General features: G+C 38.2%; 1 protein-coding gene across 1 annotated transcript; it reads right to left on the bottom strand.

Moving 5' to 3' along the window:
• Positions 1–15: 15 nt before the first annotated feature.
• On the bottom strand, positions 16–11,251 carry ccdc80 (coiled-coil domain containing 80). The gene is made up of 7 exons (XM_056754084.1): positions 8,985–11,251; positions 8,756–8,912; positions 4,728–4,864; positions 3,684–3,835; positions 2,627–2,730; positions 1,255–1,338; positions 16–398 (listed from the first exon to the last, which is right to left on the bottom strand). The coding sequence occupies exons 1-7, from the start codon at positions 10,653–10,655 to the stop codon at positions 94–96; spliced, it is 2,610 nt and encodes an 869-aa protein (XP_056610062.1). The 5' UTR covers positions 10,656–11,251; the 3' UTR covers positions 16–93.
• Positions 11,252–24,018: the final 12,767 nt, after the last annotated feature.

Genomic DNA, 24,018 nt, shown 5'->3' with positions numbered 1-24,018 from the left:
TAACTTTAGATAATGATAGAACCATTTAAAGGTATATTCTGAGAGTTTTCTCTTACCCCGAAACACAGAGTTCATGGATAAACCCTAATAACCCTAATGGTAGCCCTGCTGGTAACCGTCATGATAGCCATGATGGTAACCATAGCCACCATACTCGTCTTCTGGGCAGCGCATGCCTAGAGACTGCTGGATGGCCATCTCCTGTCTACGTAGTTGCATGGAGTCGATAAGGTCGTAGATAATGGCCATGGACCACATTGGAGAGGGATACCAGGACTTGACGTTTCCATCTTTTCCCACCAGTAGCATGGAGAAGTACTCAGCGCTGATCTGGAAGTAGTTTCTGATGTCTTTGACCAGAGTGGCAGATAAGCCCTCGCGCTCCACTGTTGCACTCCCTAAACACATACACGTGGTAGTCAGAAAAAAGCAACGCGCACATATTTAATGATTCTCTGGAATGTGTGTGTGTACCAATGTAATCAACAGGGTGCTAAACACAATTAAATCCTTTTTAACAAACAACAACAGTCATGGTACGTATTTATAGAAATCTATCTTTGTAAATCCCATAAAATATTGACTTTGCTTTTTTCTTTCGTACATATGGGATCTGCTGGATTGCTACAAAGATTCACTTGTTTACACTGAAGCACACAAAGACTAGTGTCAGTGCTCCAGACATGGTTTATTGAAATCAACGTTTGTTCTAAACGCATCAGACAGGCAACTGTTCCAATTTGGTGATGCAGCCCTTCAAAACAAACAGGAGCTTCACTGGCAGTGAACAGGAAGCTGTCTGATGGAAAATATGCAAACACCTCAGCCCCCTTTCATTCTTGACCTGCAAAATATTATTCTTGCGGGAACTGTTTGGTCAATTCAGCACCCTGCTGGGCTGGAGAAGCTGAATCAGACCAGGACAGGCCTGATTCAGAAAGCTATTTGATTGACAACGAAAAAACTGTTTACATAACAAAAACACACATTTTTAGACTACATGGATGTTGTTAAAACTGCACAATGTAAAATAGTGAATAAGCTTTCTATAATTTGTCTACTAAGACTACAGTATGATAGATTATTAGGCTGCAAACTGGTATTTTAATCTAGTTGCTCCAAATATCTGTACACAAGTTAAAAATAGCGTTTTTCGCACCTCAAAGTCTAGACCGCATTTTAGGTGTTTATTGGTAAGTCTAATTTGCCAGAAATGTAGCTATTCTGCCAGTTTTTCTGAGGTAGGATTCTTACCATTGATGGGGTAAAGCTCCAACACTCCCCCCATGTCTGCCAGGTCTGTCCCCATCAGCTTCAATACTGATACGTGGCGAAGTCCTGAAAATCAAGTTCAAGAGTTTTTGTGTTTTCATGTTGACATTAATGCACGTTTAAGATTTTCAGGCTGTTGATAGAAAATACAGTTGATATATGAGAACGAACAGTTTAAATAGATAAGAAAGCAAGTCATTTGTTAATTCTTCATCTCTTGTTGCCTCACAATAATGCTTTTAAGGATCTTGATCACCAAATCTTAAAGGTGCTGTGTGTCATTTTTTGGAGGATCTGTTGATAGAAATGCAATAAACTATACATAACTATGTCTTCAGAGATGTGTAAAGACCTAACACAATGAAGCGTTATGCTTTTATTACCATGGGATGAGCTATTTCTATCTACATACACAGCAGGTCCCCTTACATGGAATTCGACAGTAACCCTAAACGGACAAACTGCTCTACAGAGCATCTTTCATGAATACATTATCTCATTCGGCAAAGAAGTGTAAGGTGACGACATCTTAGTTCTGTGTCAGCCACCTTAGTGCTTCATAAGAGAGGGGTTCAGTGAGCTGTTGGTTGCAATTCTCGGCCTCACCACTAGAGGCCGCAAAAACTCATACAGTGGACCTTTAGGAAAGTGACAATAGTTTTGGACATCACATTACCTCAGCTGTCTCATCAAATCTGATATTTCAGCCCTTTATGATTTCCATAGCCATTGCATGTGGAAATTGTGTCTTTTAGATAAAGCAACTATTACTACGAGACCACCAAGTATCATCACTAACTAGTCTAGTCTATGAGTTATGACTAATGGGTGTGGAACTGGTTTACTAACTACTACCAATAAAAATGGCTAATCCAGTCAGTAAAAACTGTATAATGAATGATTTGCTTGTCAAGACTTCAGGGACAAGATTCAATCTGGCAAATGCGCCGCACTGTTGTGTCAAGTGTATTTTGTTATAAATGTTACCTACTATAAGCAACATCTGGAATAGACATTGTTCATTGGAATAACACCAAGAAAATCCCAATTCCCTCACGCTGTGGACCTAATGTGATCTGGTTTGGTATGAACTAAAGTTGTTAACTGGTTATAATCTTCGCTGAGTGACAAGAGGAAATCAATGTCAGAGTTTTTCATATGGCACAGATATTATTTTGGGGAACGTGAGATATGCAAAAGAAAAACGGAATTGTGAAAAAAGAGGTCAGTAGACCTAGCATGTAGAGTCCCTGAAGCATTAAACCAAATTATTCTGTGTATTTATGCAATAATTATATCTGGCATTCATATCAGAGTTACTCTTCAAAGAAATGCTAAGGTTTATCTTGCTTACCCAGGTTGCACGCCTGACTGGTCAGTGCGTATAGCTGCTGCTGATAAGCCCATTCCTCATCATTTGGTGCAGATATGACAAACAACCTGCGTCTCCAGCGGAACCTACAGTAGAATCCCCCAGAGTCAAATTATTACCAGACTGTAAGACTAGAAACAGGTTTGTTTATCCAGAGGTATTAAGGAATGCAGTAAAATCATTAAAAAAAGCTTTTCACAGATAACGTTTTATCCAAATGTTGACATTTCTGAAAGATCTAACTGATAGCTTGAATATACACAACTTTTAAAATCTGAACAGATGCTGGTACTGTTTTCATTGAATGCCTCTTTATGTAAAGCTTTCCAAACAAAAACTCAAAACAAACATGATGCTCAATGAATGTATACACTCACAACACATTTTATTCATTATACGTATATGGACCATTACATGGAAGCTAACTTGTGATGGCATAAATATACTGACTTGAATGACTTTAGATGTTTGAATAAAAAAGGGCCAGGATGAGCCATGTTTGTTTGTGGGTAGGTTATGAGATGCCACCGTGATGGTCTTAAAGGGATGCTTCATCCAAAACTTAAGTTCTGTCATGATTTACTCAACTTCGAGGTGTTCCAAATGTGTATAAATATCTTTGTTCTGATGAACACAAAGAAAGATATTCGGAATAATGCTTTTAACCAAACAGATCTCAACACTCATTGACTATCACAGTCGGGAAAAAACAACGGTAGTCACAAGTGCCCCAGAACTGTTTGCTGTCCTACATTCTTCAAAATGTCTTCTTCTGTGCCAACAGATGATAAAATTAAATAAAGTTATTTTCCCTACTATGGTAGTCAAAGGGTGTTGAGGTCTGTTTGGTTATGAGCATTGTTTCCAAATATCTTTCACAATGTTCATCAGAACAAAGAAATGTATTCACATTTGGACCAACTCAAAGGTGAGTAAATGACAGAATTGTCATTTTTGGGTGAAGTATCACTTTAAGTCAGTGGAAACGAATCCCTAACTGAGCACCAATATCCTGAACTAGAGGAGGGCTATGAGGTACCTGGAGAGGAAGTTCTCCAATGATCTTGGCTTGTCCTCTTTTTTACACGACACCCCGTCACGTTTCTGTTGTTCCATTTCTCTGATCCGTGAGGAAAACGTGTCGACATAGTCAAACACAGCTTTCATTGCAATTGGGACATCATAGTTTTGCTGGATAAAAAGAGAAGAGATAAAATCATACCATTCCCTTTGATTTTCGAAATACATTTTGAGCGGACAAGAGTGCTATACCTTAAATTGTGTTAAATTGACAAAGCTGTAAAGAATTCCTGACATTTTCAACAGTAAATACAAGCTGCAAGCCAGAATACGATGTATAAGCATGTATATGTACTATATTGGAAAACTGTATGGATTTTCCATGACGTTCTTGATTCAGTGGGACATTGAAATATAAAATATTTACAGTACATGTTTAATTATATTAAGCATAATAAATATTAAGCAGTACATTCTTTTTAAAATTATGAAAGTTCAGTTTAGACTTTTTATTGAGTTTTTGAGCAAACTATCCCTTTAGCTGCACAGCATGAACTTTTTAGTTTTTTAAAAGGAAGGGTGAGGATTTTCATTAGATTATAAACTCCTATCCAGCCTGACTGCACAGTAGACTCTTTGTTTATTCCAGCTGTCTGCAAACAGAACTTGGCTTTACCCTGGCACAACTCACATACCCATGCAAACGACTGTTGAGGAAAGCTTTAAAATCAGTGAAAAATGTAATGTGTGACATGTTATGATTTGTTAATGTACTGTATCACATTTTAAAATATAATGTGTGACATTACAATTTACCAGCATAATATGTGACACGTTATAATAATATAATGTAATGTGATGCAAATGCAGTCACATAGACAACCTCATCAACCGAATCAAATCTGATTGGTCAAAAAACAAAGACATTGATCTCTGAGATTGTCTGTACTGTTTGAAAAACCCTAAAAGGCTTAAATGTTATCCTTCCCCACACAAAACACACCTACACCTTCAACTAGTCATCCCAGTTCACTACCATCAAATTCGTGAGTAATATGTTTACCTTTCTTTTCATGTCGACATCTGTGAGGACGACGTAGAAATCATTGTAGATCATTCCGTACGCTTTCCTCAGTTCCGTGATGAGATCCTGGTTCTCCAAATCCTCCTGTCTCAGACCTTTCATGGGTTTGTCATTCTCTGCAAAGACGCCACACAAAATCCCACAGTCTGATCAACCACAAGAGAGATAAATGCAGAAGATTACAGAAAGCTAGAGAGCCTTTGTTTTGATTGGAGTTCTACGAGACATGTGTCTTTCATAACATAGAATGCGTGGTGACCTATCCGCCGAGGTCAACGGAACAACTCAAGACACAGAGTTCTCCACTATATGAGTATCTCAATGCTGTTCTGCGGTTTATCTGAATGGAAAGTCACAAGACATGAGGTCTAGCACAGCTCTGTGTGTTTATTCTGGGAACAAGGCTTTCTCTGCTTCAAATAATACTGATAAAGCAGACTCGTGTGAAAGAAGTTCGTGAGACAGCACAGGACAACACGGTCGACCCAGAGTATTTGAATTCCTTTCCCCAAAATTCAAAGAATTTCTCACTCTGATCTCCAGCGGACATGCTGGGAGGAAGGTTTAAAGCTCTACTTCAACATGGGAGGCCCTTGTGAAATGCAATCCACTGTCATTATAGAAAAAAATACCAAAAGCTGAGGCTAAACGGTAATTCTGTCTATAAATATATAGTCTTTATTTATCTCTCACTGCAAGAAGTGAATATTATGGAGTTTTTTCTGTACCAAGGCTCATAACCACAACTCAACCTTATTGAAAGTACAACAAGAAAACAGCAGGGTTCAAACATCTGAGGGGAAAAATATAAATAAAAAAATACAAACAAATATGTTTCTGATACATTTCTTGATTAATAATAAGGTAACCAAACAATGGAGGTACCCAATCACTTCTATTTTATGGACACAAAGTCAATGCACGTCAATGAGTACCTCTGTTGTTCGGTTACCAACATTCTTCCAAATATTTTCTTTTCTGTTCTGCAGAAGAAAGCCATGCAGATTTGAAATTACGAGAGCGTGTGTAAATTATGACAGAATTTCCACTTTTGGGTGAACCATACCTACCTAAAGTAGAACTTTACGATCAAAATTGGTCCCCATTTATTTTCCATTGTAGGAATAAACATGACTCTGGAGAGTCAACGGGGACCAATGTTGAGGTAAATTACTTGTTTATGAACCATTTGTAACACAGAAATGGGGTTAACAATAAGTTATCCATTGAGGCACAATGATAGGGGCGTAGCACAGAATCTCAGGCGCTGCGCAAAGGTAATGTGTGGGGCCCCTCCACGATGAACGTCAATACATTTTTATATTTATTAATAATACAGAACTGAATCTCATTTCTGTATAAATTGTGATATACTTAAATCTAAATAGATCACCTCACTATCCCCTTAAACATGAATTGACACTTTAACTATATTTCATTTGTGTTTCATTAATAGAAACATAACACATATAACTATTGAACATTAAAAAATCTAGTACTAGTACTGCATAAATGGTAGTTATAATGCCACTTCATGACTGTTACTGAGATTGCCAATAAATATTTCTTAAAAGATCACCCTTTCCTGCCCACTTGCGAGTCGAAGCACCTTCACAATGATGGGTACATGCTTTCATTAAAGGACAATTTCACCTTCAAAATGAAAATTCTGTCATCATTTACTCACTCACTTGTCATTTCAAACCTGTATGACTTTCTTTCTTCCGCAGAACACAAAAGAAGATATTTTGAGGAATTTTGTTAACAGCCCCCCATTCACTTGCACTGGGCTAAATAAAAGTGAAATGGGGGGCATTGCTGTTCTGTTACCAACCTTTAAAAAAAATGTGTCCTACAGTAGAAAGAAACACATACAGGTTTGAAATGACAAGAGTGTGAGTAAATGATGACAGAATTTTCATTTTGAAGGTGAACTACTCCTTTAAACCCAAACTGTATACATGTTTATTCAATATGAAATTCAAAACACAACTATTTTCACTATAAATAAAAAAATCCCCATCCTGCAGATACATAATAGGCGTAACAAATGGAAAAAGAGAGATTTGGTTTTGCCTTAGCGGGCTCCTAATTATATACTGTATGGGCTAGTGTGCCTACCATAGCCACACCACAGGACCTTTAATTGTGGTTTAGGAACCACCGAACATACAGTCAGTCATGTTTCCTTTTCCAGTACTTCTAATATCTTCAGCTGTACTACTACCAGTCAGAGTGAGCTGGCAGTCTGTAAATGCTCAGAACATGGTGGACTGATATACACCTTCACAGAGAGGCTGTGTATTCACTTAACTGATGTGTTCGTGGACAGTGAAGTCATCTAAGCAACTGTTTTGCTTCCATTTTTCCAGTGAAAGGGACCCCTCACACACAGACTGATGAGTGCATGGAACAACAATGTAAGCAGTGAGTCACTCAGAGTCAGTCCGGATGATGTCAACTTTAAACCCACTCATCAGATTTTGTCTCAACGTCTGTTCAATTTTACACTCATATAATCGTGTGACGTAAAATGGCGACGTTACAGTGACAACAATCAGTACTGTTTTAAAAGCAAAATTTACGTGAACCTTTATAGGTGACTTTTAAACAAATCTGCTGCGAATTATCTCAGCATGGAAGAGAGGACTTTTGGATGTTGTATATTAAATCAAACATCTTAAGATCTCCACCCATGATCTCAAATCCATTATTTACACTCCAGGTTTTGGAATTTATCCCTTAGGCTTCCCTTCTGTTTTTCTTAACCAGAAGCAGAGCATCAAAAAGCACATGTAAGTCCTTGTCAGACTCCAGCAGCAATGAATGCTCAACTACACATCCTGCCCAGAACGGCTGAGCTAAAATTCTCCAGTCAGAGTATCAGCTACAAAGGAAACAGACTTTGTCCCACGTCTTGGATAGAGAACTTCAGGGTATAACACGCCAAGGCAGACTCTGCTCCAACTGTTCCATTTGATTCATCCTGAAGGATTCCGTGACACTTGAACAAGTACCATTTACTTCATTCTCAAGTTCCTTCACTATGAGGTTTTATGTCATGCGAGGTCAAGCTCTGGAAAAGTCCTCCCACACTCACAAGTGAGTGCCAACTGTCAGAAAAAAGGCACTTTTTGTATGCCATGTAATTAAAAGTTGTTAATTTCCAGCACACAGAGAGAAAATGTGCCACTTTGGTCTAATCATACATAGCTCCATGTGAAAACTAGTAAAACTCTCACAGAACAGGAAACAGTTGTTCTATTTTGTATAGGCGGCGGGATTTTACGATGGGATGCCAGAGTTCCCTTCGGCAAAGTGAGAATGGATGGAATGCTTTGACCGAAAACCCTATAACATGTGTTTAAATGCCCATATGTCTACACATGACATGGACTCTCAGAAGTGGCTGCTCAAAAAAGAAAGCAAGATAGATAATGGAGCAAAAAATTAGGAGAGTTAAAGTGATAGTTCACTCAAAAATGTAAATTCTCTAATCATTTACTCACATTCTTGTCAATTCAACCCTGTAGGACTTTCTTTGTTCAGCAGATCACAAAAGAATATATTTTGAAGAAAACCGAATAATGGCGGTACCTGTTCACTTCTGTTCGAAAGTCTTTGAAAGAACGGTTTGAAATGATAACAGGGTGAGTAAATTGTGACAGAATTTTTATTTTTGGGTGAACTATCCCTTTAAGAAATACAATAGAAATCTCGAGTCGTTTTACTTCAAATGCCGTTTGTGGATGAAATACAAACATACACATAATATCAGGCAGTTCCACAGTATTATTTTTCAAGTTAATATATTATAATAATATTTTTTACAGCAATGCCATCCGAGATCCCTTTTTGCTCCCCAAAGCAAAAAGATTTATTAATGCCTAACCTTTTTATAATGTGACAACCCTTTTATCACTCCTATGAACCATAGGTTTTGTGTGTGCTAAAGGTTCTTTATAAAACTATATGTTTAATTTTAAAGAGTGCATTTAGTGACCTACCAAGCTGGTAATGATCTATCTTCATTGTGCTGTTTGTCAATGCGCCAAAGATAGAGATGATGGAGATCTTTCTGATGGCCATCTCACACACATGCTCCAGGTATTCATCCCTCTGCTGAACATACATGTTGCTCTCTTCTTTTGGAGAGGTAATCAACTGCAGAAAAAAGAAGAAGTGAACACCAAATACAAACACAAAAACATAAAAAAAGTATTATACAGTACTCACAATAAGTCTTCTTTTGTTTTCAAAATAGTCCAAAAATGTTCCCAGAGTTCCTTTAGGTGGTGGTGGGGGAGGCGGTGGTCTCTTTGTTGGTTTCTGATACTCTTCTTTATCGTGGTGTTTTGAAGCCTTCTTCCCATTCTTCTTACCGCCTTTTCCTTTCCTCTCCGCTTTATCCTTCTTTGCGAACTTCTCCGTCTTGTCCTTTTTCTTTTTTTTGTCCGTTTTGTCCTGCCTGCCCTTGCCTTTCTTAGCGGGCACGATCTCTTCCTCCTTCTCTTCAGGATAGACTTCGGTAGTTTCTCTGACATCATATTTATCCTCGTAAGCGATACTTACTCCCTTATTGCCGTTGCTTTTCTTAGATGGCTTAACTTTAGAGGGCTTGTGTTGCGTAGGTATGACATTAGTATATTTGTTACTGTTTTCTTTCCTATCTGTGCGGTTTTCACCGTATTTCCCCGTGTCAGCCTTGCTGTAATAGACAGGAAGGGTGGTGGGTGAGGTGGTCGTTTTTGTCTGGTATCTACCCCTACGGTTGTAGTAGTGTGGATCAGCTGTGATTTTGGCGGCCGGGATCCACTGCGGGGTGGTCTGAGCTCTGGTGGTCCTCTGAGTTGTTGTTGTGGTGGGTCGCGTTGTTGTGGTCGGTCGTGTTGTTTTGGTCGTAGTGGAACGGGTTGTCGTAGTAGTGGGCCGCGTGGTGGTTGTGGTAGTTGCTTTAGTTGTTGTGGTGGTTGTAGTGGTTATCAGTCTTGTTGGAACGGGGGCGGCTGTAGTTGCCGTCTGAGACGGCCTGCGAATCGGTTTTCGGACGTCTTTTCTCTCTGGTTTCCTTTCTACTGGTGGGTCCAAACCAGTGCTCGGGATGCCCTCCACCACCTGACCCTCCACCCCAGCTCCTCTGCACTTTTGGACGAAGCCTTTCTGTCGGACCTTCTCAATCTTACGCATAGGTGTCTGATCGATAACTTCATACATCGCCTCCAATCTGACCGGGTATGGGTAGCGCTCCTCCACCTGAAGAGTCTTTTTAAGCAGGACCATTCCAAACTTTCCTTTTTCTAATTTAAGATAGTTCATAAGCCTGGGAATAAGAGCGGTGTCTAAAGGTTCCTCCATCACTTTGCCTTCATTAGTAATCCGTCTGATTTTCCCACCCAACTCCCCATCCTGGTGAAACATCACAATCTGATGCACATGGCGGTCTGCTAACTCGCAGTAAACCTCTTGTTTGAGCAGACTCATCATTAACCTGTAGTAACCGTCAGATTCGTGAGGTGCGGAAATGACCAGCAGGCGATTCTTCCCCCCAAATGAGGCCAACACATTTTGAGAACCCGCACTGGTTGGGATACGGGACACTCTGGATGCAGGTGTTCCATCATCTTGCTGGACTGGATTTCTAGTCCCACCCCGTGGTCTTTTTTGTGCCAATGCCTTCCTGGGGTTTATACCTTCATCCGCCTGCATTTGCTGGCGTCTGTCATTATTCACTGTAGATCCCTGTCGTGTCTTTAAGATCTGGCTCTGTCGTGATTTATTGAGTCTTGCTCGCATTATGGAAATCAGTCTGAGTTTGGCTTGTTTGTCGGTCGGGCTGCTCTCTGACACGTAAACGGCCAATGTCAACAAACATAACACGGCAAAACCAAGCGTGTACCTTCCCCTCATGTTGAAAAACGTCAGTAACACAAAGATGTAACACAATCCAGTCAAGCGGCATAAGAGTCGCGGTAAGACCTGATTTAATTTGATACGTGCGAACAGTTAAAATTCTAGTGATCAATCTAGATTAGTGCGTAAGTTTTTTAAAACCATCATTACATTTTTTTGGACACGTTTTTCAACTTATAAAAAAAAATATGTCAGGCGACTGAGGTTTCTTTTATTAATCGGTCATATTTGATCGGCCTTTGATTTCGGCCAAAAACAAACGTTTAGCACAATTACCTGTAAGCGCATTTCTGGAGCGTTCATTCACCGCGCGCGGTCCACGACTCAAAGAAAAGACAATTTAGTGCCGCCTGAGCTCATCCCTTCTACACGGACCTCTTAAAAAACACCTCAAAATAAAGCCCATGAAGTTAAGACGTGGTCCTCAATCAATTGGAAAACGGCGATCTTTGATACTGTAGTCTTACAGTAGGTTTGACAAGCTCAACTTTAACACGAGGCGCTCCCCGAAAACGAGCAAAAATACTTCCGAAAGTTCCGAAACTCCTCTCTGCGCGACTTCTTATCATTGGAAGCTTTCCCAGACATGTCAGAAAGTAACTGCCACCTCTGCGTACAGAGGACCAGCCCAATGAGCCCGTGCAGATGCGGGTTGCCAGTGCGCAATAATTTACTCTACTAGTGCAGTTCAATTGTACCGTTATCTTGGACGGATTTTCACCATTATATATATATATATATATATATATATATATATATATATATATATATATATATATATATATATACACTTTCTATCTTTCATCACGCTCCATGTCAAAAAACATACAAAAGCAATTAATAATAATTATGCCTCTAAGGATCAATAAAGGATGAAAGAGGTATGCGGGTCTGAAGTTTGTATAGGCTTTGTCTTTCTGTCAAATCATTTTGTAATGTACAACCCACGATGTCATTAGTTGTTAAAATGACTTTGTTGTCACAGATTTTAAATATAATATTTAAATCTTATATATTAAGACGTTTTATAGTCCCGAAGAGATGTCTGGCAACCCCGAGAAAAGTTAAAAGAAAATATACTTGCTAATATCTGTTACATTTTATTTATCGAAATAAGAGTTTCCACTGTTAATCTATCACACTGGCCTTATTTGTTAGTATTTACAAATTTCTCACACCCCCACCCAAAAAACAGATTTTCATCATCACAAAACATTAAAAATAGATTCTATTTACCTTCTACTGTCCAATTTATTATTAGTTTTTAAAAAGTGAAATGAATATTAATTGGTTAATCACATTTTGCAAACAAATACAACAATAGAGCTTTACAATGTAAAATGAAATTCACGTGGAGGCCTCTTTGACATGTATTCACTGAGCAGATGTTTGGCCCAGTCCCCTTAAATGGCCCCTGACATACTAGGCATGCATGATGTAACTAGATGACTGCTTAAAAGAATCCAGGGGTACGTTATGCTTGTTTTTATTTCTTAACATGTTCAAAACAAGGTAAGATATATCACCATGAAACACCCTTAGGGCTTCCACCAGTATACCCCATAGACATGAAATATTTACTTTAGACATAGTTACAGCTTGTACATTTTTTACAATTCAACCATTGTTTTCTAGGTCACTGATAAATGAGGATTTGTGGTCTTGCACAGCCAAAAGGATGTTGGTCACATTTTTATGTTATCATCCACGCAGTGGATGCATTGGGTTGTTGTTTTGGCCCACAATCCTTCATTTCATTTTCATGTGGATGCAATTAATACAGAACATCAAGCTGTATGAAAAGTATTTCTGTAAACAGTTAACAAATACCATCACTTCAAGTATACAAAGCTCTAAAGATGATGAGAATATGCCAATGTTTTGTTACTTGTTGAATTTACAAATCTCAGAAACAAACTTGAAAACATAATGCTTTATATCATGGTATCAACATGATAGATATTATACACTGATTTTGGTGAGGGGGGAGTCTGTGGAATTCTGAAAAAATTGTGAAATTGATAAATTTATTTGAAGGATTAGGCTGTCTGTTGATGAAAATATGTAAACGATAAAGACATTTGCAAAAGTGTATGTGTGGACAAATGTTCTGTTATTTAACAGATAACAAAACATTTAGAATGGCCTGTTATTTAAAGTAATCGTGGCCTGAATTCAGTCTACTGTAATTATGTGATATAATAGTGTTCAAATATCTTTAGTTAAAAATTGTATAGATCAAACACAATAAATTCAACCATCTGATGAATGGTGTCTACCACAGAGAGCAATATATTAAAAAATATTCACAGTTTGATGTTAAATTTAAACCACAATGGGGTTTTTCATAATTTTATGTGATTATGCATGTCATGAACGTTTTAATTTATGAACACATAAAATTCAACATGGTTGATCAAAGCGCTTAGTTGCCCAGCTGCTCTGAATGTTGTAAAATTGAGGGTAAAGGTTACATGCACCATGAAAAGGGCATTTGAGACATTAATCAAAAAATGAAAACTATTTGACCCTGACTAGACCAAAAAAGACCAGACTTTAATTATCTCTTACTTCCCACAGAAAAGGCCACATTTGCACACCTAATGTATGAATATAACAACATTACTAAATCATTAAAAAAAATCAAAATTAAGAAATCAATTAATTTTATGACTGTGAAGTTATGGCATAAATCAAACTATTTACTCTTATAATAATTTATGTTCTTTTTAAAAGCAACAATCCTGGATGTGCAGAAATTTCTTAGGGTCAATGAGTTGCTTTATTTTTGTCTACATGTTTGCTGGTTAAAGGCTTGATAATGCGGTTGTGTAATGCTGCAAGTCAAGAGGAAAAGCTACTGGTGAATGGGCCATGAAACGGTCCAAAGTGTTGCCACATGCGTGAAAGCTCCGATCAGCATTAAATGATCCAGTATTTAGTGTGTCTAAAATGCACAGGGGCCAGGACTGCTGCAGATCTAATGTTCTGTATCCCCATTTAATCTTAGCATGCTGACTATATTTGAAGTAATGTTCACTTTTTTAAAAAATATTAAAAAAGGAAGCAAAACAAAGTCAACAATCTGTTCGGATATGCCAACATTTCGGGTGACAGTAGTGTTTCCTGTAACATAACTCCAAATTCCAGCTAGTGGTCCTTGCCCAACTTCTGTTCCCATGATCCCTTGTTGTCTCTCCACTGTCCTGTATTATAAAAGTCAAAATAATAATTAAACTGACTATACAGGAAAATAATCTGTTTTCTATTAAAACCATCATCAATCACTGTTTGTGTATATATCTGGAAGTACTTGGTAAGTCAAATCATTGAGCTCATCCCCAGGTCTCTCCATTAACAGAACTATTAACATACCCTATAGTAAATGTAATGCTTGACTTAGCATGGTAATGTCTTTTTGATCAAGAAACTTAAAATGATAGATGTTCGACTTACTCTGAATTCTTTTGAATTGTGAGTCCATGTGCTTCCAGATTGTAAGAACACAAATTTCGAACTGTATTTCAGCTCTGCTCCAGACCATTTTCAGTCTCTGTGTTTGTCCACACTCTCTGTACATAATGTGATCCAGACCATTTTGGGTTTTACTGAATAAAGCACCTATTTTTGGTTTAAATAACAGGGGTTGTCCTGACAAACAGTGTCTTGGCTTTCAATTTGAACACCTCACACGACTTGTCAACGATTCTAATTCAAACTAACTATTCTACTTCAAACAGAAAATTAAAAATCACAATATGGACCTATCTTGTCAGATAATTTGTAACTGTAGTAGTTTATTAACATTAGATAAAATATTTCTCTTCAATTAATCTGAAGGTGTTTATTTGCAAAAGGGTGCTTGTTTACATCACTTCCTCTATTTAATAACAATAATTAAAATTTTGTTATTTGTTATTTATTTGATGTACCTTTTACTCTTCGCCACAACATCAAATGTTTTCCTCAGAATGATGTTTAAAGAAGGACAGCCGGCTATTTTATAATAAACTTTTAAGGAGCCAGACCAGACTACTGTGTTTGAATAAGGCATTCCACATTCAGGCATTAGAACAACATTCTGTGTGGAGCTCAAGGCAGGGCTGACCTACCTCGCCCACTCCTCTCCCACACACATTCACCGCTCTCCTGTTTTCCACTTCCTTTCTGCAATACACACATGTAAGCCCACATACAAATGCACACACAAGCATTCAGAAAAGGCCAAGGTTACCTGTGGACACAGCAACAAAAGGTCCAGTCAGTCGGCTTGTAATGTTAACTTTAAACTTACTGTGTCTGCACATTTTCACTTACCAAGGTCACTTATTTATATCATGTCACATAGGTTAGTGGAGTAAATGACAAAGCCAAACAGTATGTTTAACACCGGTGTAACACCTTGCTATTCCTTATTGACAGTTTTAAAATTAATATTTTAGGGTTTCCTTTATTTGACAGACACTTTTATCTGAACAAACTTACAGTACTGTACATTCAATGTAGCTATACATTGATTTTAGAAGAATCATCTGAAATGCAGGACAAATAAATGCTATCCATTTCATCCACTGCTGTTGAGGAGAAGCAATTGAAAAATGTATGATCTAATCTGTTTCCATCATTTCAAACCGGTATGACTTTCTTAAGTTCGACAGAACACAAAATATATTTTAAAGAATGTTGTTAACCGAACCCATTTACTTGCATTGGTTTTGTGTCCATACAATAGAAGTGAATGGGTGCCAGCACTGTTCGGCTACCAACTTTCTTCAAAATATCTTCTTTTGTTTTCTGAAGAGTAAATAAAAACATACAGGTTTGAAATTACAAGTGGTTGAGTAAATGGTGACCGTATTTTCTTTTTTGGGCAAACAATACCTTTACAGTAATGTCTTTTAAAATCCATAATGCAATTAATTTATGAGAAAATCGCATGTTGACACGTGTAGAATATTTTAAGTAACTGTTAAAAGCAGGCATCGTCTGCTTTAGTTCTCTAATAAGAACCATCAGCAGTGTTTTCCTGTGTGGTTGCGATGGACAGGCAGGCATTTGCTCTATGTGTTGGTGTGTGTGTGTGTGCGGTGGACCAAAGCTGAGTTTTATTATTAGCGGTGAGACAACCCTCAACAACAAGTTACTATAACTGGAAAGAAAAGGAAACAATGAGTGTTATGCCATGACAGTTTAACATTCAAGTTGAACGACTGAATATCAATTTTTGCTTAGCTGTAAATATTTTAAAATCTACTTCACACGTTTAATGTTTTGTGGAAATGTTATGCATTTACGAGGGCTCAGTATCACCACTGAGAAAAACAACATCACCTTGCTTTTACTTCTATAGCACACGGCCAAACCAACCTCGCTGAAAAGACCAGGGTGACAATATTAAATCCTTAATAAAAACATTGTTAATCAAATTTCTTTTTAAAAACAAACTTAATTATTGAGACTAACATTAAAGGATAGCACAGTTACGGGTGAGACATCCTTATATTTGGATCAGTGGGGCAATAAACCGAGAGCCAGTGTAATTGATTACTCATGCACAAAACCTTAAGGAACAGATGTTCTTCATTTCCACTTTAGCCAAAATGGGAAAGATGGTGCATGTGTATGGAAGCAAATAAGAGACATAATGTTTTGAAATTTAACAGCCTATGAATACTTGATTTTGAATTATTTTACTTTGGAAACCATGTATCTGAATTTATTTGTTTCGAATTTACCTCTATGAAATTTAAATATGAAAATTCTTGATTTCCAATTTAAAAACCTGAATTTAATGCTCACAAATTCAGATACAAAAAAAAAAAAACTTACAGAATTTCAGATAAAATACATTCAGATTGATCAAATTTGATTGCTCTTATTCAGATCTCAAATTTCAAGTTAATACTTTTCAAAGAAAACATGTCTAATTCGACTGCTCAAATTCAGATCGAAAAATTCAAGTTAAATATTCACATGGTAACATCCGGGCTACCCAGGATAGGAAAAACAGTTGAGCCCAGAGCCCGTCTGCAATTGAACCAAACCACTGAACCGAACCAATGAACCGACGTCGGGCGGCCTATCAGAGCACGACAACCTGACTGTCTGTCATGATCCAAGAAGAGGTCAAGGCACGGATATAAAACCTGTCAAGAAGATGACTTCTAGGGAAAACGAAGGCGCTCCGGTAAGTTTGCTGTTTATGTACAATCAGACTCTACAGAACAAAAGTATGTTGTTGCTAATTATTTTTTGGAACTATTATTATTATAATTTTCCGACGTCGGTTCGGTTCATTGGTTCGGTTCTATGGTTCGGTTCAATTGCAGACGGGCTCTGGGCTCAACTGTTTTTCCTATCCTGGGTAGCCCGGATGTTACCATGTGAATAATTAACTTGAATTTTTCGATCTGAATTTGAGCAGTCGAATTAGACATGTTTTCTTTGAAAAGTATTAACTTGAAATTTGAGATCTAAATAAGAGCAATCGAATTTGATCAATCTGAATGTATTTTATCTGAAATTCTGTAAGTTTTTTTTTTTGTATCTGAATTTGTGAGCATAAAATTCAGGTTTTTAAATTGGAAATCAAGAATTTTCATATTTAAATTTCTTAGAGGTAAATTCGAAACAAATAAATTCAGATACATGGTTTCCAAAGTAAAATAATTCAAAATCAAGTATTCATAGACTGTTAAATTTCAAAACATTATGTCTCTTATTTGCTTCCATACATGTGTGATTTCTGGAGTCCACGTCTGAATTAAGTTACATTTCCAAGACAAACAGAATCAAATTGGTGTAAAGGAAATGTCGTTGTTGGGTAAACTACCTGCATCCTTTTAACCAATAGCGCCACGAGGGGTCCTGAGGGGCCTAGTCCCCTCATGTACGGCCACCTCAGATTTTTGATCGCTAAAAAATAAAAAAATAAGGATTTGTTGATTTGGTACTCTGATTGATCGACAAATCAGTGCTCCCCGCTGTTTTCACTGTTATTGGTTTAATTATGTCACGTGTCGAGCGTAGCATCTTCACTTTTGCGCCAAGAGTTTAATTTGTACGCTGCGATAGCGGCTGCACACAATATTCTGTTTCTTTTTTTATAAATTACGAAAAGATGATAAATAAGATGAGTAGACTGCTAATAATAACGATTACACATTTAACTTCTTTTTAGACTTTTCTCCACAGAAACGTTTTCTCACCCTAGTAAAAGGTAAGACAATGGTTTGACTTGTAGCCGCCGAGCTACTACTGCGGTTCTTAATCCTGGTCTTCACGACTCCTTTTTGCACATTTTGTATGCGTCTCTTACCGCTTCAGATGTTTGTTCAATTCGCCCGTAAAAGCACTGCGAAGTGGACATAAAGGGCATTGAAGTGCTCAAAACGTGACGACTAACGTTTCGCAAATCTCATGATTGCGGTTAAACAACCCTTCAAAGCTCCGTAGTAAGTTTTTTTCCGTGTATGTAGACGCTGCAATCCGTGTTCTGAAGTTAACTTCTGAAGCAAACCTCAGCCGATTTCCTGTGTGCAGGGAGTAGAGAGCAGTGAACACTGTGTAGGGATCATGTTTATGGGAACATAGTTCATTCATGGAGCGCTGGTGATTTAAATCAGGTGTGTTAAACGAGAGAGACGCAAAATATGGTGTGACGCGGGGACCAGATTATGGGCCGCTAGGCTATGTTTATGTTTGCTAAAACGGTGGAATGAGCTGTTCTCTTGCTCAGAACGGATGACAGACAGGGTGACGGCAAGGACGACAGAACTGAACGATAGTAAAGTTGACAGAACCAGACAAAAATAAGGACAACAGTGAAAAAGACGGCAGGACGACAGAATAAAACGACTTCAAGACGTCAACATGTACTGATTTACCTGGACAAGTAGGCAATGACTGTAGACAAAGACAAATGTTTAGTTCAAGACACAAAGCAGTCAACACATTTTTGGCACGAATGAAACCCCATAAAAAAAGATGCATCTACAGGACTTGAGTGTTTTACTGTTAAAACCGAGTGTTATGTACTGCCTATGCACCAAGCTACAAGTTCAAGGACTGAAACCTAATTGCATATGTCAGTGCCAGCTCCACTGGTTTTGTCAGAGGTCTCTTTTCCCACGAGGACAAGAATAACCGTAGATGATGCTTCAGTGAGGTTCCTTGCTGCAATACTGTGTTTTGCTCTCAATGCTGACCTCATTATGATGAGCTAAAATATTTAACTTAGTCGTTTCCCCTGTATCTGATGAACCCTAACCCTATTTCTATTGTCAAAGCAATACAGTCAAAACCGATAAAGATTTTTTGCTACAGTACATCTAATATGTGCAAAAGACAAATATATCCCTTTTGATGTGAATACAGCCACTACATTTTTCGGGCTTAACATGTTAAATTTGACTGTAATGCTAGGGTAAATAAAGCATATTCTATATGTGTTAAATCAACATAAAGTTCAAATCTGAAAGACCTATCCTTCGCTCTTGTATGTTTAGACAGGCTTATATCCAGATTCTTTCCGTGCTTTTTCAAAACTGTTTCAAGAGATATTTTGACTGGCTCTGCCACAGATTGACTTTGTAAATATTCACATATAAAAAAAAAAAAAACTCTCGTCTGTAATTACTTAGCATTGCTGTGACGATAAGAATTGGCTTGTAATGTGATTCAACATATTTAGTGTTAATGCAATTCAAATGTTAAACTATAGTTGATATTTGTTGATTAAGTTTATCAGGCTAAAGTGTCCTGCACCTGTGGCTTCCTCAAATATAATCCAGTTCTTCTTTCAACAACAACAACAACAAAATGCTTCACCATTTATTCTTTTGGCAGACGCTTTTATCCAAAGCTACTTACAATTGGTAGAGCATATAAACATTTTGTCAACACGCTAAACACTACAGTTAGTTTACAAGACCATGCAGCTAGGAGGATTAAAGCTGGAGTAAGCGAAGGAGAGAATGAACAACAAAAATTTTTATGGACAGACAGACAGATAGTAAGACAGTAATTGGTTGGTCAAATAAATCCGAAACACGTATGTTTTGAGCTGTTTTTTTGAAACTTGTGGAGGATGCTGCAGTTCGTATGGAGGCTGGCAGTTTATTCCACTACAGGTGAACCGAATGAGAAAAAGCTTTTGTCAAGCGATTTAATGCATCGCTGTGATGGAACAACCAGGTGTCACTCATTTGTGGTTATCTTTCTGAAGGCCAGTGTCATCAGGAGAGGTTAAAACTTGATCCAGTCGGCAACTGGCAGCTAGTGAAGTGAAATTCACTAGGGGTGTTACATGGGTACTTTTAGGCTGATTGAAATCTAGATGTGCAGCTGCATTCTTGATAATTTGCAAGGGCTTGACTGCATTGGTTGGAAGGCTGTCGAGTAGAGAATAGCATTATTCCAGTCTTGATATGACCAGATCTTTGACTAGCAGCTGAGAGGCATGCTTCGACTGAACCGGCCTATTTTTCCTGATGTTGTAGAGCACATACCTGGAAGTTTAAGTGGTTGCTGCGATGTGGGAGGTGAATTTCAGCTGGTTGTCGAGCATCACCCGCAGGTTCCTAGCAGACTTAGTGGGTGTTATAGTTGAGATTCGAGCTGAATGTTAGTTTTCAATTTATGAGTGGGCCGGGATAACCAGGAGTTTGGTCTTTGAGATGTTGAGTTGTAGGTGATGCTCTTTTACAATAGAATTGATGTCCAGAGTGCAGGCAGAGACACGGGTAGAGATGGTGGGGTCATCTTGTTGAAAAGAGAAATACAGCTGTGTGTCATCTGCATAAAAATGGTATGAGAACTCATATGCCTTAATTATTGGATCCATGGAGGGGATATATAAATAGAGAAGAGGAGAGGGGCAAGAACTGAACCCTGAGGAACTACTGTTGTCACCCGGTTGAGATCTGGATGTCTCCCCTCTCCAGGATACCTTAAAGGATCTGCCTGTGAGATAAGAGTCAAACCAGTTGACTGCAGTTCCAGAGATCCCCTGTATGGAGAGAGTGTACAGCAGGATCTGGTGGTTCACAGTGTCAAAAGCAGCAGAGAGATCAAGCAGAATAAGGGCAGATGACAAGGTTTTGGTCCTTGCCTGCCATAGGTTTTCGATGACAGACAGGAGAGCAGTTTCCGTAGAATATTCTTTGCTGACTGTCCAGACGGTCGTGCAGTGAGAGATAGGCTGAGAGCTGGTTAAATACAAACCATTTGAGGGCGTTGGAAAGGAAAGGCAGGAGTGATATTGGTCTGTAGTTGTTGACCACTAAGGGGTCGAAAAGTTGGTGCCCCTTTATTAAAGGTGTTACCAGGGCTTGTTTAAATGAGGTGGGGACAGTGCCAGTGGTGATGGAAGTGTTTATAATGTGTGCCAGTTAAGGCAGTATAGAAGGAGATAGCCTGTAGGAGGTGGGAAGGGATCGGGTCGAGGGAACAGGTAGTAGGCCGGATGAAAAGGAGAATTTTGGAAGCATCTGTCTCTGGGAGGGGTGAGAAAAACAGGAGTTGAGGATAGCAAGGGGTAAGAGAGAGATCAGGGATGTGTTGAGCAGGTAATTGCCTGCTGATGGTCTCCACTTTATCAGTGAAGAAGTTGGCAAAGTCATAAGCTGTCAGCGAGCTATTGGCGGGAGGGGTACAGAGATGAGAGGAGAAGGTTGAGATTTTGTGATCTTTCTTTCCCTGTTCTAGAGAATGGCGGATTATTTATCAAATTAAGTGCCAGTACTTTCTTTATAAAATGTCCTGAGTACCAAAAATGTGAATAGTTTGTGTTATTGATACAGAAGTTTCCCAGCACTGCAGAAGAGCTTGAATGAGCCTGCTTGTATGATCGCACAATAACAAACTGACAAAGGCTAATTGATCAAACAGACCTCTTCATGCTAACTTTCTAAGGTCAGTTCATGGGCCTCACCAGCAGTAAAACTAGAATTGACAAGGAAGGAACTGAATCATCCAGCGAAATTAAACGACCTTTCTAAACACCCAATACTGACAACTGTGATTCACCTTAATATTGGCCACGTTTTACCAAGGGCCATTGTTGACACCTGTTGGTAAGCTTGTGTCATGTTGGTTGTTGTAATCAACCAATTGTTTAATTTCCTTTTATTATTTTATTAATTCAGGTCTATGTTAACTTTATTCCTATAATTTTTTTACTGTCATAAGTAAATCTATGGACATTTTAAATGAGAGGACAATCCCTCTTTTGTGACAATCATAAAGAATGAATGTGCTGTGCTGCCACCTACTGTTCTCACTGTAACAGCACATAGTGAAAAGTCATGTTGTTATAATATATTAACCAACAAGTGTGCATAACTCACATGCTTATTTAGTCACTAAACTTTCTGATTCTGATTGAGGTATCCTAAATGTATCACTTGAGTGGCAACAGTCTCAACAGGCATTTGTAACAATAACTCAACAACCTTAAAAAACATTGTTTTATAAATATTGCCCCTCTTTAAATCAAAAGTAGGCTAAAAGTTGCAAATAAATTACAAAGAAAGTAAATTGATTAAATTGAACTCGTTCCATCGATCTAATTGTTATTTGAGTTGACCTTCCAGTCAATTATCTTTTGATAATATTTAGTGCATCATCACTTTAAATGTCGATGAAGTTATTAAGGATTTTACGAAAATCTACAGTGTTGTCTAAAAATGTATCACATGTCTGCACACAGGTAAGTAAAAATTTGTTCCACCATTCATTTCATAATTCTTTGTGTGGGTTACAGTCTGTTAACAAACATGTTCTCTTTGTTTACTTCTTGTGGATGTATAAATCTTTACTGCTGACAGTGGTTATGCTGTAAGAAACAGGAATTGTCATGTTATAGTTTCATTGGTTTTCATCTGCCATATTACATTCCACTAACTCGTTTAGCACATATTATATTTTCTCTTAAAAACAATACCATTCCCACAACATTAAATTAATTAGAGTTTCTGTGATATTTTATACTGTATTTTTTCGTCAATGTTGTGCAACGGAAAATGGAACCTGTAGGTGTCTCCGTTGCTTCGTTTTTACACTTCGTAGCAGTAGGTAATGCCGCTGATACACTGAACATACCATGTCTTCATTGGCTTAAATATCACCATGGCACACCGTATACACAGGTGCCTAAAACACGTGTTTCCACGCTGTGAATTTGCAGGCAGCGTGTTCACAAGATAGATGTATATTCAATTTTAGAGTTGCTTTTTAATATTAACAAATTAGACTACAGTGCTAATAATATAAAGCAAGTGACCGTTCACGGTTACCGTATGCAATTAAACATTTCCTATCTAGTATTACAGACAGTAATGCATAGGTACGCGTACATCATCAAAGCATCGCGAGAACGATTCGAAAGCACTCCTATAGGCTCGTTCTCGCGGTGATTTGATGTAATACGCGGAACGGTTTGCGCAAGGCCGTATAAAAACTATGATGCAAGTGTATGTCCGGTAAAACGACGTCTGCTTTCATAACGTGCACTGGATTTAGCGGTGACGATTAAGACAATTCTATGTTTTAAACACCCCACCTCTCATCTTTTTAATGGTCCTCCCAAACCGCAAATTATGTCCTTCCTGTTACAACGTGCCTGTTTATGGCGCGCCACCTCCGTATCTTGCTATTTAGGTGAGGGTTGGTGAGAAGGTTCTAGGGTGTAATTTTCGACATAGTTGAGAACAAAAAGATGAGATTGTTTATGTATTGTGAATTATTAAGCGACCTGATGGTGGCGGTATTGCATACTGAATGATTTGAGAATTTCAGACTTGCGATTCTGGTGGAGTGTGTGTGGTAAGGTCAGTTTGTTTGCTGCCATCATGAGTGGCCCTTTGAACTCTTTTGTGTAATGATGACTCAGTCATTATACAGCGTGTTGTGTTGTAAAATTCCTTATTTATCTAATTACTATTTGTTTAGTCTAACAAGTTAAAGGCACCCAAAGCATAATATTTTGTTTAGTCAAGCATGAGGCTAATAGCTATAGTAACTTACATTTTATTTCATCTTGTAGGTATTATAAAATATTTTTTGATTTAAAGGACCATCTCTCTCTTCCTCGATCGTAATAGCTGTCTTCACTATGTGGAAAGGTGAGGCAAAAAAATCTCAAACGTGAAATTCAGCAAACCTTCAAGCATTTAAAGGCTCAGTGCGCTTTTACTCATGACCCCTATTCACGTCTGTGAAAAATATTTTCATTGTGTTCATATTTTTCCTCCAGCGCTGCCCACACAACTCCAGCATGCCGCAGTGCATAACCAGCATGCCTAAAGCTTGCAATCCGCCGTGTTTTCGCAGACTCTTATTGTGGTGTAAACAGGACGTG

The sequence above is a fragment of the Triplophysa dalaica genome, chromosome 8 (assembly GCF_015846415.1).
Source record: "Triplophysa dalaica isolate WHDGS20190420 chromosome 8, ASM1584641v1, whole genome shotgun sequence".
Classification (NCBI taxonomy): domain Eukaryota; kingdom Metazoa; phylum Chordata; class Actinopteri; order Cypriniformes; family Nemacheilidae; genus Triplophysa; species Triplophysa dalaica.
This window is presented reverse-complemented; position numbering and strand designations above follow the sequence as displayed.

Coding starts and splice junctions, on each gene's coding strand:
- ccdc80 (XM_056754084.1), bottom strand. CDS start 10,655: ATGAGGGGAAGGTACACGCTTGGTTTTGCCGTGTTATGTTTGTTGACA. Junction 8,913..8,984: donor AAAACAAAAGAAGACTTATT/GTGAGTACTGTA, acceptor TTTTTTCTGCAG/TTGATTACCTCTCCAAAAGA. Junction 1,339..2,626: donor CAGTCAGGCGTGCAACCTGG/GTAAGCAAGATA, acceptor CTTGATTTTCAG/GACTTCGCCACGTATCAGTA.